We start from the raw sequence: 14,504 nt of genomic DNA, 5'->3' as shown, positions 1-14,504 counted from the left end.
TCTCCGTGATCTTGACAATTGAGAGGTGTGTGAAATGGATGGATCAGGCAAACAACTGTTTTCCTCGGAGAATTGACATTGAGCAAAAGAGGCTTGAACTAAACTCCGGCGGTTTGTCATCAGAAGGAATGATGGTCGGCATCATCATGGTCTGGCCTGGTGTTAGTCGGGGATACCCCGGAGTTAGATCTTTCCGTTTTAGGAAAGGGCTTCTCCGAAGTCCCATCAACGTCGTCTCGTTGCCTAACAACCGTAGATCTTTCACTTTTGCTTCACTTTTGCTGACATCAGAATAATCCTGTGGAGTAAGCACTGTCGCTGGATGCTTGTGTCGCCTGAAAATGTGGGTAAGAGCTTACCTGTGATAGTGAAAGATGCTGTAAGTATTGATGAAAGCCACGATGGTGGCAAGCTGGCGATATGTGGAGTTGAACATCCTTCTGTGGTTCTGCAAGGAGAGATATCGTCAGCTAGGAGTATCACTGATCAAATGGTCGTGGCTATAAGTGAGGACTTCCAGCTTAATGGCCTTCACGTTCACCAGAGACCAATAACCCAACTTCAGGATTAGAACCACTTCAACATTCAAATCCCCTTATCAAACACACAACATGTCATCCACAAATCAGACAAAAGCCCTCATCCTCCCCTCCGTCAGCTCCCCCCTTTCCCTCACCCACACAACCGTCCCCGTGCCGTCCCCCCTCCCAGGCCAAACCATAGTCTCCGTCCTCGCCTCCGCCATCAGCCCAACCGCCTCGTCCTACCTCACGGGCGCCCTCACAGCCCTCTCGTTCCCAACCCCGTTCGTCCCTGGCCACGCCGCAATCGCCCGCGTTCTCCAGCCCGCCCCGGATGCTGTCTCCCTCCAGCCGGGCCAGCTCGTCCTCGTCGACTCCTACGTGGCCGCCCGCGACGATCCGGACGTGCACATCCTCCTCGGGCTCCACGACGGCGCCACCCCGCAGCACAAGGAGCTCTTCCGCGACGTCTGGCCCCACGGCCTGTGGAAGGCCGCCGCGAGCGTGCCCGTGGAGAACTGCCACCCCCTCGACGAGGACCGCCTGTGCGCGCTGGGATACTCCTACGCGGAGCTGCTGTACCTGAACAGGCTCGCGGTAGCCTACGGCGGCGTCCGCGCGGTCGGGCTCAAGGCCGGACAGACGCTCGTCGTCGCGCCGGCGACGGGGCAGTACTCCGGCGCGGCGGTCGAGCTCGCGTCCGCCATCGGCGCAAACGTCATCGCCGTCGGACGCAACCCGGACACCCTCCGGAAGCTGTCCCACCTCCCACGCGTCAGGACACTCACCCTCCCCTCAGACTCGGCCTCCTTCCAAGAGACCCTGACGTCCTCCCTCCGAGCCCTGGCCCCGAGGAAAGGAGCAGACGCGTACATCGACCTCTCGCCGCCCACGCTCGCGGACCCGGGCAGACAGATCCGGGCGTGCATCGCCGCCCTCCGCGACGGCGGCAGGGCGGCGCTCATGGGCGGCGTGGCGGGCGACGTCGGCATCTCCCACCCGAGCATCATGTTCAGGAACATTACTGTCAAGGGGCAGTACATGTACACCCGGGAACAGGTCGGCGATGTGATCCGGCTCGTCGAGAGCGGCGTCGTAAAGCTCGGGGAAGCGGCCGGCCACGGGAAGCCGGTCGCGTTCGGCCTCGCTGATTGGGACTCGGCGCTGAGGGAGGCGTCGGATAGGGGAAGCTGGGGCCAGGCTGTCGTGTTTGTGCCGGAGCAGGAGTAGAGTAGTGTGGTGCGGTCAAACCCAAACAGACCTGTACGTGTACACATATGCGTGTGTATATGTATGTAAGGATCTTCCATTATTTCACAGCCCAGGAAAGTGTGCTCATAGATATCATGCCCTCATTCAACTTCATTTTAACATCAAGCTGCATCGTCCGTCTCGCCGAGGGATCATCGCCGTACATGCTGACAAGATTCACACTACACGGCACCTTGAGGGAGACGGTCAATAACCCGATTTCTCATTCTTCCACGCACCAGGGGGATAAAAGCCAGTCCATCCGCTTTCTTGCTCCGTCAACTAGCTGCCAGAGCTAAACAACCCTCCGTCTTGTGTAAACTTTCCCAGATTCCCCCTCGTCTCTTGAGAGCACCACAGAAGGAAAAGAAGATCATAGTATTAAAAACGCCAGGTTCCTTTTTTAGAGTTCTCCCCTTCACCGCTGCTCCGTGCGCTTGGCTCGCAAAAGAAAGATGAAAGAAAAGACAACAGCAGAGGGTAGAAAAACATTAGAGAAATACACACGCTTTTGTACAGGGGCAATAAAACCGTATTGTGAGCTGGGTATCATAGCAGCAAGGAACATGAGACGCAGGGCTAAGCAGTCAACTGAAAGCTTTTTTTCTTCTTCACGAGCCGATGCCGCGGAGGACTCTCGCCGGGTTGCCGCCGACGATGGTGAAGGGCGGCACGTTCTGTTTTGGAAAAAAGAAAACGAGTCAGATGTGGATCTCACGATCAGAGTTTAAATTGACGTACCTTGGTAACGACGGAGCCGGCACCGACGGTGCTTCCCTTTCCAATGGTGATGCCGGGGAGGATAGTGACGCCTCCACCGATCCAGCAGTCCTGGTCAATGGTGACGGGCCTGCCAATCTGCGGACCCTTGCTGCCCTGCCGCCTCTTCGGATCGGTGTGCAGGGTCGCGGCGTAGATGCTGACGTTGGGCCCGATGTGACAGTTGTCTCCGATGTTCACCTCCGCGGCGTCAAGGATCGTGCAGCTGCGGCCGACAATGACGTTCTGCCCGATAACGATGTTGTACCCGTAGTCGCACACGAACGGTGCCTCAACCACGACGTTCTCGCCGACCCGGCCAATATTGGTCACCGGGGACGACCCGGGGGAGGGCGAGAGGAGCTCACGCGGCTGCAGGATCTCGCGGAACAGGCGGGCCCTCTCGTTGGGGGAGACGCCGTTGTTGGGGTTGGTGGAGTTGTTGAAGCGCCAGCAGGCGGCGCTGCAGCGCTCGCGCTCGAGGACGAGCTCCTTGTCGAAGGGGTAGTAGAACTTGCCGCTCAGCATCTCCTCCTTCTGCGACCGGACGCGGTTGTTCGCGGGGAACTGCGCGTGGGAGAGCGCCAGCTGCGCCGCCACCTGAACGTTCGTCGTGGCCGGCGGTTGCGGGTTCGGGCTGTTCGATCTCGTCGGGTGCAGGATGTTGATCTGGGGCAACGTCGGGGCCGGGTACGGGGTGTCGGGGTCGTTGGCCGTCCTGCTGAGGTCGTGGAGGGGTGGTACGCGGTCGAACCGTTTCTCGGAGATGGGCGGGTGCGGCTCTCGCTGCTGCTGCGGGCTCGAGGTCACGTTGAACGGGTAAGGGTGACCGGAGGGCGACAGCTGCTTCTGGTCGGGGCTGATGGCGCTGTTGACGCTTGGTATTGTCGAGGGTGTCAGCGTGGACCCGGAGAGCGGGTTAGACATCATGGAAGCCGACAGCGTCGATCCGGTCTGCCGATCGACGTCTTGATCTGCGATGGGCCGGCCTTGAGGAGTGTCTATCCTCAGCGGTTGTCCTCGATGATAAGAGAGAGGCTCACGCCTCTGCCCGACGGCAGGCTGAGTACCGTAAGGGGCTTGCTGCGGGTGCTGAGGCTGGGGCTGGTGCGGAGGTTGTGATTGATGCTGAGGCTGGGGTGGGGGTTGAGGTTGAGGTTGTGCTTGCGGCTGAGGCTGAGGTTGAGATTGCGGTGGTTGAGACTGGGGCATACCGTAAGCACCAGGCGGAACGTAGCTCGGGTCCTTTGACTCCAGAGGAATGGCCGTGGCCTTGTTGTCCGACTTCTGCCAGACCGCATTGCGCTGTGGAGGGTATCCTGCGCAAACGAAGCCGCCGCGGATGCAGTTGCTACCTGGGAGAGGGTCAGTATCGTCACCTGTGCCAGTGGCGAGAGAGGAACTTACACTCGGGCTTTTGCTCGTCGCATTTCTTTTTCCTCCGCCGGCAGGTCATGCATCCAGTCTTGGTACGGTTGCTAAAGTTACGCTTCCTCTTCTTCTCGGACTGGAGAATGGCGTCGCGAGAGCCGCCGGTCGGAGTGTAAGGGCTGTAAGGCATACTCTTATCATCGCCATCTGGGCTGATGTTGTCGTAACCCTGGCTGTCCATCTGGTTTGCTCGCTGGAGCTCCCCAATCTGGTCTTCTGACTGGGCAGACATGGCCGACTGGTCGTAGTAACTGCGGTCCTCTCTGTCTGCTTCCCGGGAATACCACGAGTCGCCCTCACGCTGGTCCTCGCGTTCCCGAGGGCGGTGATCGGGCGGCGGTGACCGATACGGACTGCGTGTTTCTGAAGGGTGAGCGGGCGCATCTGGTGATCTCTCGTGAGTCATGGGCGCATTTCTCTGCTGCGGCGGCGAGTCTGACCGCTTCCTCTTGAGAGAGCCGTCAACGTCAGGATAGTTCGTCGAGTGGTATGGTGACTTGTCCTGGCCCCTCGGGCCAGCCCAGCTTTCCCTCGTCGCCTCTGCGGCGGTGGGCGCTTTAGGTTCAGGAGGGGTGGGCGAGCCGTTGGAGCGGTGGTCCTCTGGCGATGCTCTGGCGGCGGCGTCGGCAGGCTGGTTCGTCGGTTCTGACGTCTTTGGTGGTGAGCCCCCATTGAGGGCGGTGAAAGCTGACATGGTTCAGCGCCGCGCCTCACCAAATCGGGGCGCGGGAGGATGAGAGCGGCGACGGTTGGGTTGAAGCCGTGGTGAGCGCTGGTTCGGGAGTGAGGTTGAAATTGGGGTCGATGAGACCGAGTGGGCGCGGTAAGCGACAGCAGATCAACAATGGATGACGGCAGGTCGCGTAGTGCGCGAAGAATCCAACAGGGAGCTTCGGCAGAAGGGGAAATGTACCGCGAGATGAGATTGTAGATGAGGTCTGGAAGGGTGCGCAGCAGGGCGGCACGCGTCAATCAATGCCAGAATCAGCGATTCGGGCCGAGAAAAGACTTGGGGAATGACCTCTTTGAGAAGAGAAACAGAGCCGCAGGAGGACTCGGTGAACCTGGCCAGCGTTGCAGTTGCGGTAGCGGTAGCGGTAGCGGTAGCGCAGACGTGCTGGGGTTCCGAGGCGAGGGAACGACTTTTTGAGACAAGGTGGTGGTGGTGGTGGTGGCGCCTCGATGCCTTCCGGGCTCAGAGAGTTAGTTAACTCTTTTTTTTTTTTTTTTTTTTTTTTTTTTTTTCCTTTTNACTTTTTTTTTTTTTTTTTTTTTTTTTTTTTGGTCCGTTCTTCCTCACCCTGGCTTTGTCGGGTGGGATATTGGCGAGCGTCGAGCTGCTGCTGTATGTATGTATGTTGTATGCAAGTTGGCGGTTCAAATCAGAAGGGGGAACGGGAACTGGAACTGGAGCTGGAGCTGGAACCCAGATCTCAGCTTGATGGTTCAGCCAGATCGTTTCTTTGTCGTCGTGGGGGGTGGGTAAGAAGTTTTTTTTTCTTCCCCTTCTCCTTGCTCCCCTCTCTATGTCTGACCCCTAGACCCCTCGCCAGATCTGAGAAAAAAGTAGCTGCCAGCTATCAAAACCAGACGATGACCCTCACTTTGCCGATGCCGTTGGTGGATGCCGCAGTCGCTGCTACGGTGCGCGGCGCGCGGAGGACGCGGGAGCTTGAGCTTTGGACTCTTTTTTTTTTTTTTTTTTTTNTTTTTTTTTTTTTTTTTTTTTCCCCTCTTCCCGCTCTTTCTGCTGCTGCTGCTCTCTCAATCGCTTCCCTCGTGTTTTAGTGAACGGGGGGGCGTGTACGGAACAATTGCTGGGCTGTGCGCGCGTGCGTCAGTAGGTACGTGCGACAAGAGCGAGAGCGGTGTCTTGTCCGCCCGGGGGGTGGACAAGGGCAGAAAATGAGAAAGATGCCGCTGAGACCTGAGGCTGTGCAGCCCTTGGTGTATGAATGTGTGTGAGAGAAATTGGATGGGAACAGGCGACCCAGTGTCTCCGGCCTCGACGGAAGCTCGAGGCCGTCAAGAGAGTTTGCGCCCTTCCCTCCTCTAGACGCGGGTGGTGGGTGCGAGAATATTGTGCAAAAAAAGCAATCTCTCCAACAAGTAACAAGAAGAGGAGAAACTCGAGAGAGCGTTTGGGGACGGATGATGAATAATGGTACTCACGTTGTCCCTCTCATGAAATGCTTATCCCTGCTGAAATGTCCTCGAATGACGAATGAGTCGATTCGATGTGGCAGGTGGATTCAGAAACAGTCGAGCTGCTGCTTCTTCTTCTTTTCAATGTAGCGCGTGCGTGAGGTGGTTGTTCTTGGCCCCCAAAGGTCGGGTGTGTTTGCGTCCAGAACGAACGGGGGTTCGGGGTCGGGCAGATGCTCCGCTGTTTGCTTGCGATCTACCGCGAAGGGGGTTAATGGATGGAGTGGGTGTGGGTGTGTGGGTGAGAGGAGAGCAGAGTGCTGCGCTGCGTTGCGTTGCGTTACGTTGAAGCACCGGGCAGAAAAAATAACAATATTTCTGCTGGTGTGTCTTGACGTCGGAAACGCTCGCTGAGCTTGAGGAGGGTTTGTAATTATTAGTGTGTGCCTGTGTCTGTCTTCTCCGTTTCGCTGATGGTGGTGGTTGTGGTGGTGGTCGTCGCGACGGGCGGGATCTTGGAATTAAAGAACCAGAAGAAAGAAAAGTAGAAGGACAGCCCTGTCTCTTTCTTTTGCTTTCCCGCTCTTCTTGTCTCTTGTCGTTCACTTGCCGGCCTGGCCCTCCGAGAAATGCACCCTTCTTTCTTCTCCCGTCTTAGGGGTTTGTCCTTAGTCGAGGGATGATGGCTGCTGATCGTCGGCGCTTGAGCCGTTTTTTGGCGCGCGATTATGCTGCGTCTGTAAGGTGAGGCCGTGACGGAATGGCTTCTCCCAGTGGTGAGACGGTCGGCTGTAACGCAACCCAAATTACTCCTTCCTGCGAAGCACAATGCTGTCGTCGACAACACTTGTAGATGTAGGCAGACCTTGAACTGGGAATGCTATTCCAGTCCTTCCTGCCGTGCAGTCTGTGAAGAGAATGTTGTTGCGTTTGTGGTGTGCTGCAGCAGTATGAGGCCTGCCTGATGAGTTAGGCTATGAGGTTGCTGAAAGAGAGTTTGCGTGGTTTCGGATGTTGACGGGTGGGATGAGCGAAAGGGTGAGATGACAAGAAACTGTGAGTGTGACGGGGGGGATGATGAGGAGAGGGGAGGAATATGTTGTTATCATGTGGTAGCGAACCTATGGTGTTAGAAAAAGTAGTCGGGGTCGAGTCTGCGTATCTAATTAGACCTAGGTACCGAGTGCAGATGCTCGACAGGCCCAGACGCACGCTTAGAAGCGTTTAAAGGTTCGCCTATTCAGCTCAGCTTCGAGGCGGAACGGAGTGAGTGGTGCGCGACCGAAGCTAAATTGCAAGGGAAGAGAAACGCCTCCTGGGGACGAGACCGGAGAGTCTCGGCGGGTGCTCCAGTACTCTTTTTATCTATACTGCGGTACAGAGAATCTCTGCAAATCCTAGCGATACCCGTCTGTCGAGTCCTCTTCTGGACGAACGGGATCCCCATCCTCGCTCATCCTCCTCCTCTTTCTCCTCCTGGATTTGGCCTCGAACCAAGCGGCCCCTCTCCCGCCAGAATGCCACTTCATGCGTGCCCGGGGAGCCACTGCCATATCCCCTCCCCTCTGCGTGCTGGTAGGTAGTCGTGTGTGTGAGGGAAAAAAAAAAAAAAAAAAAAAAAAAAAAAAAAAAAAAAAAAAAANGGGGGGGGGGGGGGGGGGGGGGGAAAAAAAAAAAAAAAAAAAAAAAAAAAAAAAAAAAAAAGAATCCCTCCCCTCCTAGACTCGTTGTCCAACCCCCCTCGTTCTTCATCGCTAAACCCGGGAAACAGTCGAACAATATTGGGGCGGCATGGCGCTTCTCACGGGTACTCGACTGCCACAAGGTACTTGCGCGATACTGGCGGGCAGCGCTGCCGACAACTACGCAGTAGGTAGCGCGACGCTACCAACCACTATGCGTGCGTTTGTCGTCGCCTCCAGGTGCTGGATCCCCTGGCAAGGCATGAACAGGGGGGATGGCATGCAGAAAGGAGGGGGCGTGTCGACAGGCCATTGGCGAGGAATGGAGGGGGTGTGAGTCCCGAGCTCTTCTCTGCAACCCTCGTCTGTCTGTCTGCCTGTCTGCCTGTCTCTTGTCTTCCTGTGAGTGTTCGCTCCATCTCTCTGTTGTAATTAGTCTGTAGTCGACCTGCAAACCTCGACTGTGACCGACCGGCCTGGCCTGACCTGACCTTGCCTTGCTCTTTCGTACATTATCGTCACCCTCACACTCTCCTCCGCCTTCGAGGCTTCATTACCCGCCCGTGGGAACACAGATCGAGGCCGTCCCGTTCGCAGCCGTGGCAGCCCATCCAGTTCAGGTGGCAAGGAACCCGAGCGTTGCTCATGCCAAACGTCTCGACTCCTCCACCCCCGTCTGTCACCATTCTGTCGCTTAGATAGTCTCCTTTTTCCCTCTCCAGTCGGCCCTATGGCACACGTCCATCGGACATGACACACGCGCCTAAGCCCGCGCCCGACTGATGGACGACGACATCCAGCCCACTTGGGCTGGCACATCCTCATCTCACGGACCTCACCGGTATGTCTTTCCCCCCTCCCCGCGATGTGCGTGCGGAACGGTCACAGTGACAGTCAACCGTCAAGGTGGAGGTCCTGGTCGAGGCACAATTGCGGTGTTCTGTACTCAAGTAAGCCTGCTGCAACGCACGCACGCTCGCGCATATTGTCATAATATCTGCGTTAACAGCTGCCACGTGAAAGGTAAGGGGACCTGCTTCATTAATCTCGATGGGGGGGTTCTGCCACCCTCCCTCAGCAACAACCTTGAAGACGCTCTAGCCGCACGCACGCACGGCACGGCTTTTTTGGCCCCCGCTCTTCCGCGGCCTCGTCTATTTGCAATTCCTTGCCACATTGGAACTTGGGGGCAGCAAACAAGCGATTTCCCGCGACAATCAAGCGATTCTCAGCCTATCGCTAAGTCGGGACTTTGACACTTGGGCACAGTAGGTACTTGCACCCCCTCCCCCCAGACCGGACCCTGACCTCACCTTTGCCAGACTGCATCTCGCTGTCCGTCATGTCACTTGTCGCTCAGCTGGCCGTTCCTGGCAAACCTGTCAGCACGTCGCCTGTGTTGCTCGTCTCAACTGGCATTTGAGGCAGTCTGGTGCGACCAGGCAAAGAGAGTCGTCTGTGTACGAATAAGACCCCCTGTCAACCTCGCGGTTCACCAGGAAGGCCCCTCGCGCATCCGGAGACGCTGGCCGCCTCTGACGTTGCACTGGTTTCCACTCGTCTGCCTCGCGAAGCTTGACCACCATTGCAACCCTTTAGACCGCTGGTTGGCCAGGGTCCCAGGCTCTGATGAAGGTAACATAGCTATGTGAAGTCTCGCGCGTTGTGCGTGTGTGCTGCGTGCTGTGTACTGTGCATTGTGTGCCGCACCGCCAGAAAATTGGCGGCAAGGGTCTTCCACGTTTCCCAAGTCTGGCAGGAAACGGCTTTGATACGCAGCCAGGCGCGCAGAAGAAACACCGAGACTTGTGTGATCCAGCCCACATGACTACAGACCGAGCATCCTGGCGTCCTCCAGACCTGAGAGTCGAGACGACCAACATCGGTGCCGTAGCGACCCCTGGTCCCTTCATCCGCTCGTGCATTCAGAAATAGCATCTACCCACGCGGGAGCCCCTGTCTGACAAGGTCTCTGTCCTGAGAATATTGCTTGCCATTGGCATCGACCCGCGATGCAACAGCAACGCAGTGGCAGTGGGCGTTTCGGAGGCGACCATTTCGACATTCGCGACATATTGTTTTGCTGAAGTGTTCGGCCGGACTAATAGATGTGGCTGAACAGCGTTGCATTCAGGGTTCAGTCCTCCCCCCTACCAAGTTGTTGACTGGATGAGAGGAACAAATGCACATTCGCACGCACTCAGCACTGCCGACGGATATGGTTGATTGATGCTGGCTCAGCTCGCGCCAATGAGACTGCCGGGAAAGGGTGCATATGGTCCCCAGTTCCTCGTCTCCCCTTCCAATACCATTTCTCTCGTTCTGGCACGCGTCTAGTAGTTGGCGAGACCGCTTGTGGCCCAGTTTCGTCTCCCACTTCAACTTGCCTAGCATGAAAAACCCCCCACAAAGTACGACATCGTCGCTGGGCGTTGTCGTCAACGGATGGGCTTAGCTTGTAAATCTCGTATTAACGCCCCGTTGGCAACTTGTTTCGTTTCTCAGCCGCCATTCGCACTAGCATGCGCGGCAGTGCATACTCATTTGAGCAGGTTTTGATCACCGTCGGCGTGAGATTAGAGAGGGTATGGTCTCAATTTCGGCCTCGCGTTGAGCCATGTCTCGGCTCTGAAATCCGTTCTTCAGCAGATCGAGCCCATCTCTATCAGTCACGTTGAGTCCTGACGCAACTCCATAGCAACGTCACAACTTTTCGCCTAATCATTATTGCAGTGATACGTCAAGGTGGTGGTGTACAGTCGGCAATGGTGGTGGAAGCTCCGCCGACCGCATCTGCCCAATCGACTACGGCTGCTGATTCCTCCGCTCGCGGCTGCGCATGCGCCAGTCTCATTCCGGTGTGCGCTGCGACTGCGAGATGCAAATCGAGTGCAGAGAAAAGCTCCCGGTCGATGCGAAGTGTGGTCCGTGTTGACAAAACTGTGATCCAGAGACACTAAATGGCATGTAGTACTGCGGCATCTGGTCAACTGAAGGCAGCTTGAGGTGCTGCACGCAGTGTCTGTAAGCATCCCCCTTCCCTTCGGCGATAGGTCCGCAATCTGGTACTTCCGTTCCTCTGATGGGTCAAGGGGTGAAACAGAAACGTTAATCTTCCGATGTCGATGGACTGGGATGCAGGCCATGGTGGATTATTTTTAGCTCCATCGCTCTTGGTTGCTGGGTGGAGATGGCAACTGTTGGACACTTTCAGCGCAAGTTTGATAGACTTTATTTACCCCAGCTTTGCCCGGGACCGATCCGCTCGTCTCGTGTCGTCTCGTCTCTTCATCGCGTCGCGCATTCACGGATAAGGTGCTGTAGACGGTAAGGCAATTGCACCGTCGGCTCCGACGGCGGCGGTCAAAGTGTTTCCTGTTACCTCTTGCACCCCATCTCCCTCCCGTCTTTGTCTGGCGTAGCGCTTGTCGCAGCAGGGCGTGTGTTTGAGGTGAGAGGTGCGGAGAAGAAGGAAAGAAAAAGCGCCAAAAGGCTCGACACACACACATACACCGGAGCCAGCTGGATCGAAGCATGGATCATCGGCCGAAGCCAGTTACCCGACTCGACCGCCTCGCCCAATCTGTTCGCACACCCGCTCTGGCGCACGAAAACTACCGCTCCAGTTCCAGTGTCGCCCTCCGCTCGGGTGTCTTTACCGCCGTGCCCCACCACGCCCACCCACCGTGATGCCAGCTAGACGACATGATCGTCCCCATTGGCCCGTCAGAATGAGAGCTGCAGCCAACGGGAAGCCTCAGATGGGTTGAGGGAAAGTGGTTGAGGACAGGGTAATACCACTCGACACATGTGCTGTGACGAGACGGATGAGCCCTTCTTGGATGGAAACTGGCCCAACCTCTCCGGCAGTCCAATCTTAGCAACCAGGACCGGGTCAGATCGATAGTTTCGTCTTGCGGCATCCGGACCTACGCCGTACCATATCGCTGTGCAGTGGGTGAAGAGCCATATTGACGTAACGGCACAATCCTTCAGCTGCCGCGTTGACCTTCCGTCAAGGGTTTCTTTCTCGTCTGGGGGACGAACGATGCAGTCCAAATGGCAGTCAGCCTAGGGTGCCATGGGCGACGTGATGCGGTCCGCATAGGCGCAGTCTGCCGCAAACACGCTGATGCGGTTATCGCGATTTTGCTGCACAAGTGCTGACATACAGTCACACTCAGACGCACACACGCGCACACCTCCTTCACCGTCTATTGCGCATGAAGTGCGTGTGGTATGCTTTACCCAGCCGGACTTGCAGCCAAGAAGAGGTGCCGAGTCTGACGTTCAAGGCAAGGCAGAATGCGTATCCGTATTAGAGGCCGTCAAGTCGCCTTACTCAACCATTTCCGGTAGACGCCGCATCGGCCGCCGTAATGGATGAATGAGGAGTGATTATTCCCTTCAACTCAAGAAAAGTTTGGCGCGAACGGCTCCTAGATGACTCCGTTGCATGTCATGTCGCACTCGGTCTGGCATCGTGTCGGTTACCTCCGATCGATTGGTCGGAGAGTTCAAGGCTTGGCTCCGGTGGAGCCCCCGAACTGTCGCCATACATGGCTGCTTCGGTAATGAGACGACCAGAAATTGAGGGAAAGTCGTCTCATGATGCTGGCAGATACGTAGCAGGGCCGTCGAGCAAGCAAGACGGGCGGGGGTCTGGCGAAGAGATGGCTCGGGCATGGGTAAGTTGAATTAAATGAGTGTGGCCGCAGTCGCCTCTCCGGGCCGCGTCTCTCGTTCGTCTGTGTCGCATCAAAAGATCAGACCAATGCGGAATGACACCCGCGTAGTGGAGTACCGGGTCGTGGCAATAGCAGCAAACAGACAACAACCTTGAACTTTGCGCCTCTGGGTGGCGTCTGGGCATCATCCCGCGAGACCCAGAGCAATATGACACGGCGATGGCTCGTGGCTTCTCGGGGTTGACGGTAAGGGTTGAAGAGTTGCTAGCAAATGCAGCATGCCTTTCATCTGCAGCGTTGCATGGCGTTTGGGTGGCGGGTGAGCGAGGTGGGCGGGGAAATGGAAGCAGATCAGTTTGATCAAATGGAGTGAAGCGCCGCTCGGAGGACCGAGGTTGCAAGGATGGTTGACGATTGCGAGGATGGTAGGTATCCGTAAGGCCAAGATGGAAGAACGAAGAAAAGGGTGGGGCAAGCGTCAATTCGAGAAGGAGAGGAGTCGAGAAAGAAAACCCTTGTCTTGTCCCGTTTTCTGTGGTATCGTGTCGTCACCAGACGGGGGACGGAAGTGACGGTATGAATTGTGGACGGTGCCTCCCCCAGGGCAAGCAGGCAGGAAGACGGTTCCAGGACGGCACAAGGCGCAGAGCCTCTGAGGAGATGAAAATGTGGAGGAGAAGGTTAGGCCAATCTCCTTTGGCAGGTAACTTTCGATGAGGTCGGGCGGTCAGGGATGTGTGATGAGGATGTGAGAGCGAGAGTTGCATGGTCCTGGAGACAAGGCAAGGCAAGGTTGTGTGTGTGGCCGGGTCCTGGTTGGCGTCGGCGTTGTTGTCTGTCACCTCAGCGATCGGAGGCCCGCGTATGGACTGAAATTCGAGCCCTTCTCGGGGAGGGCGAGAGCGAGGGCCTGGAGAAAACAAGGCCGCTGGAACGGATGCCGTTGGTTCTTGAATGGGTAGCCACTATCCGCGAGGGCAGTCTTGTCCCATCCGATCTTATGCACGATTCTATTCCTGGCGTTCGATGACTGATGGCACCGAGGACCAAATGCTGGGCAGCAGGAGGTTGGCGGCCCATTCCGGACGTTTTGCATGCAAGCGACACCGAGCCTGATGCAGCGTCAGTGTTGGTAAGTACTCTTTGGATGCAAGGTTGCCGATGCTGCTCAACGCAGGTCAGTTGGTTGGTCGAACCATGGTATGTGCATGGTGAAAGATGACCTGTTGGAACCAGGTGGGCCGGCATGTTCTAGTCGGTGACTTTGCTCAAAGAAGCAATTGCGTTGCGAAGAAGGGCACAGCAGCACCTGAGGCAACCAGCACCAACACACGTTGAGGTTGATAACCATGATTCCAAAGCGCCAACGCCAACGTCAAAAGCTGTGTGCCTCGGTACCGTGGCTGGCTGGCATGGCTCCCAGGCGCTTCTCTCATATCGGTGTCTTTCCCGCTCTTCCTCCACATCAGGCCGCCGACGGGAGCAGGGGGGGAAATGATGGGGCGGGGAGCCCATGGAGTCCACCGTCCACGTCGTCTCGGGCATCGACAAGCGACACTGGTGGGGGTTTGTTGTGAGATGCATGTCTGCCTGCCTGCTTCCATACCCTTCGTGAGAGAGGGTCGAGTCGAGGTAAAGGGTAGGTTAGGTACGTATCTGCCTTCCCAGCGAGCAAAAAGACCGTGCAGCACACCGAGGGCACTCTTTCCAACATTCAGGCAGGTGGGTGTGCCTGGGTCAGATCGAGGATGGTTGCACAAAAAAAACACCTTGCAAGTTGTTGTGTTGGTGTTGGTTCTGTTTCTTTGGCGTTTGGCGACTATTCTACGCCGCGGAGCCGCTTTTGACGTCCCAGGTTGGTACCAACCTAAGGTACCTAGCCTGTAGGTGAACTGGGGGCTAGCGAGCCCGTCTAGACGCGTGTTTGCCGACGGAACGCCCAGGTCGCCCCCGCCCGGCGCTCCTGAAGACAAGTCCTCAGGTACCTTCTGTTCTTGCCCGTCATGTCAGTCCAGCTGGTGCCAGGA

General features: G+C 56.7%; 2 protein-coding genes across 2 annotated transcripts; one reads left to right on the top strand and one right to left on the bottom strand.

Moving 5' to 3' along the window:
• Positions 1-611: 611 nt before the first annotated feature.
• On the top strand, positions 612-1,751 carry GCG54_00012002 (uncharacterized protein; the record flags this gene model as incomplete). The annotated part of the gene is made up of 1 exon (XM_045411890.1): positions 612-1,751. One exon carries the CDS (start codon positions 612-614, stop codon positions 1,749-1,751), a length of 1,140 nt encoding a protein of 379 aa, XP_045266763.1.
• Positions 1,752-2,383: 632 nt separating this feature from the next.
• Positions 2,384-4,656, bottom strand: GCG54_00012001 (putative transcriptional regulatory protein C15D4.02; the record flags this gene model as incomplete). The annotated part of the gene is made up of 3 exons (XM_045411889.1): positions 2,384-2,449; positions 2,514-3,886; positions 3,939-4,656. The coding sequence occupies 3 exons, from the start codon at positions 4,654-4,656 to the stop codon at positions 2,384-2,386; spliced, it is 2,157 nt and encodes a 718-aa protein (XP_045266762.1).
• Positions 4,657-14,504: the final 9,848 nt, after the last annotated feature.

This window comes from Colletotrichum gloeosporioides (assembly GCF_011800055.1).
Source record: "Colletotrichum gloeosporioides strain Lc1 chromosome Unknown consensus_28, whole genome shotgun sequence".
In the NCBI taxonomy this organism is placed as follows: Eukaryota; Fungi; Ascomycota; class Sordariomycetes; order Glomerellales; family Glomerellaceae; genus Colletotrichum; species Colletotrichum gloeosporioides.
The sequence above is the reverse complement of the archived record's forward strand: the minus strand, read 5'-3'. Positions and strand labels throughout refer to the sequence as shown.